This window comes from Asparagus officinalis, chromosome 1 (genome assembly GCF_001876935.1).
Source record: "Asparagus officinalis chromosome 1, Aspof.V1, whole genome shotgun sequence".
NCBI lineage: Eukaryota > Viridiplantae > Streptophyta > Magnoliopsida > Asparagales > Asparagaceae > Asparagus > Asparagus officinalis.
Genome location: NC_033794.1, coordinates 116,318,249 through 116,320,370, shown reverse-complemented (window position 1 = coordinate 116,320,370; position 2,122 = coordinate 116,318,249). Strand labels below are relative to the sequence as shown.

The following is a 2,122-nucleotide window of genomic DNA, read 5'->3' as shown; positions in this document are numbered from 1 at the left end:
GAAACCCCTAATTGCGTTGATTTAATATGTTGTTGAGTGCAGACATTATCAAATTGTAGAACTGAGGTTTGTGAGGCACTGGGGATACCTCAGGATCAGTGTGGGTTGTCAATGGGCATGTCTGGTGACTTTGAGCTAGCGGTAAGGAATCATGATCCTCTGATCTCTTTAATTATAAACTAAAGTTTACAGGATTAATGTTGGATCTTTGCAGATTGAAATGGGCAGTACAAATGTGAGAATTGGTTCGACAATATTCGGTGCCAGGGAATATCCGAAGAAGGATAAAAGCCAGTGAACTTCATCTCTCTGGGGTTTATATTCTTTCATGGCATGAGGTCATACATAATAATTATCAGGAGGTTCTGTACCTGCAATGTCTGTACCAGGTGTTGTTATAAGTGTACCTCTCGTACTATATGGTTCTACACTATTTAGTCGTATGTCGGAAAGCTTTTTAAACCTTGGAAATTATTGTCCCCTTGTTTCACATTGGTTTTTTATCATATTAATGTATTGAAAACAAACTAATATGATATAGCGAAGGTGATTGGAAACTATTCTTCAAGACATGATTTATTGTAAATTGAGCATTACCTAAATCATATGTGGAACTGTATGTTAAACTGGTTGGAAGTTCTCGTTTACAAACTGGCTTTTCTGATGGCCGCTTGTTTTCAAGAATGAGGTCAGGGATTTGCTGTATATGTGACCGCCTGTATTAACAAGGTGAAGCAGCTCAGTAATTTATGCCAATTGAACTGAAGAGCAATGTCACACAGTTTTAACTTCCTTTTATGTGGTTGAAGCGAGCACTGCAACAATAATTGGCAGGGACCAGATATACTGCATACCTTCGTTGCTTCGTCAAATAATCTTTTATTGGGGAGATGAGAGTGATCAGGGGACAGGGAGCCGTTCACTGCAGATTCAGCCAGTTCCAAAGCACTTCTGCCATGGGAGCTTTACAAAGCCGCCGCCACCACCACCACCTTTGTCCCAATTTCCGGGATCTGTATGAATTTTGTTCTTTCATTCGGTTTTGCTTAGAATTCTAAGATGACTGTTGTTTTATTTTATTTTTTTTTCTTAATTGTTCCATTTCTTTACGACTTATCAACTGTAATTTGTTCTCTTCTCTAACTAGATTATTTGGTAACCCTCCAATTTACAAGACTAAGTGGTACATATAGAAAGGCATCCCACTCAATATATTAACCATACTAGTATAGACACTGCAAGAATCAAAACAAAAGACAGCCGAAGTAAAGGTAGCCGCGTCTGGCAAGTTCAATAAACAACCCATACTTGAGGATGAAAAGAATGATGGCTCTTCTGCAATAGTAAAATCATGTATAAAAATAATGATTTGATATCACACCATTAACACATATAAATATACAATACAAAGGAAAAGGTAATAGAACAACTCACAAAATGGAACAGCACTAGGGCTCATCAATGCCTTAAAGAATATTTGGATAGGTAATTTTTACCATTTCTGGCGAGACATGCTCAATATCATTAATACACCCAGCTTTCACATAACACATAATACTGCAAGATCGGCTACTATTGTGGATGCGCTTTCATTTATGTCTACAACGCTCATCAATTGATCTCATTATATTCCAAGTATCGTTTGTATTTGCTACAACATTTCTCCAGATAATCTTAAAAGGAGTCGGAGAAAGAATATATCCATAATATTAGCAAACTACTATGGATAACTGGACCTAGTTGAAATTTCTGAGCCCCTCATATCCACCAACTTGATTGATGGTGCAACTTGATTGATGGTGCAAAATGACGATGCTGAACAAATCATCATTGGAAAGAGGATGACTTTAGCTCAAGCGATCACATATCAGAAAAAATTGTACCATGAGTAAAATCTGAGGCACAAATGGCCTGGACAGCTTGCTTTATCGTTGCTCCAGAAATTCTTTAGCAGAAGTTAATATTCCAACACTTCATCAGGAACTTCTAGATGCAAATGCATCTTGGTCGATCCCAATGCCGCTATCATCTACAAATTCCAATCCGCACTAACTTTTGGATTTTATCAAGGCAGCATGCTTCACACTCTTAAGATTCGAGTCAGTTTATACACCTGCCACAA

General features: G+C 37.7%; 2 protein-coding genes across 3 annotated transcripts in view; one reads left to right on the top strand and one right to left on the bottom strand.

Moving 5' to 3' along the window:
- LOC109840001 (proline synthase co-transcribed bacterial homolog protein-like) overlaps positions 1-626 on the top strand; it is an 8,092-nt gene extending 7,466 nt beyond the window's left edge. The window contains 2 exon segments of the mRNA XM_020408490.1: positions 43-141; positions 215-626. Of these exon segments, the coding sequence (XP_020264079.1) occupies positions 43-141; positions 215-298 (183 nt within the window). The 3' untranslated portion in view covers positions 299-626.
- The window catches only part of LOC109829136 (1,4-alpha-glucan-branching enzyme 3, chloroplastic/amyloplastic), a 32,979-nt gene continuing 32,295 nt past the window's right edge, over positions 1,439-2,122 (bottom strand). For both annotated transcript variants that reach the window (XM_020396250.1, XM_020396251.1), the window contains one exon: positions 1,439-2,113. In XM_020396250.1, the coding sequence (XP_020251839.1) occupies positions 2,081-2,113 (33 nt within the window). In that variant the 3' untranslated portion in view covers positions 1,439-2,080. The remainder of the gene's footprint in view (positions 2,114-2,122) is intronic.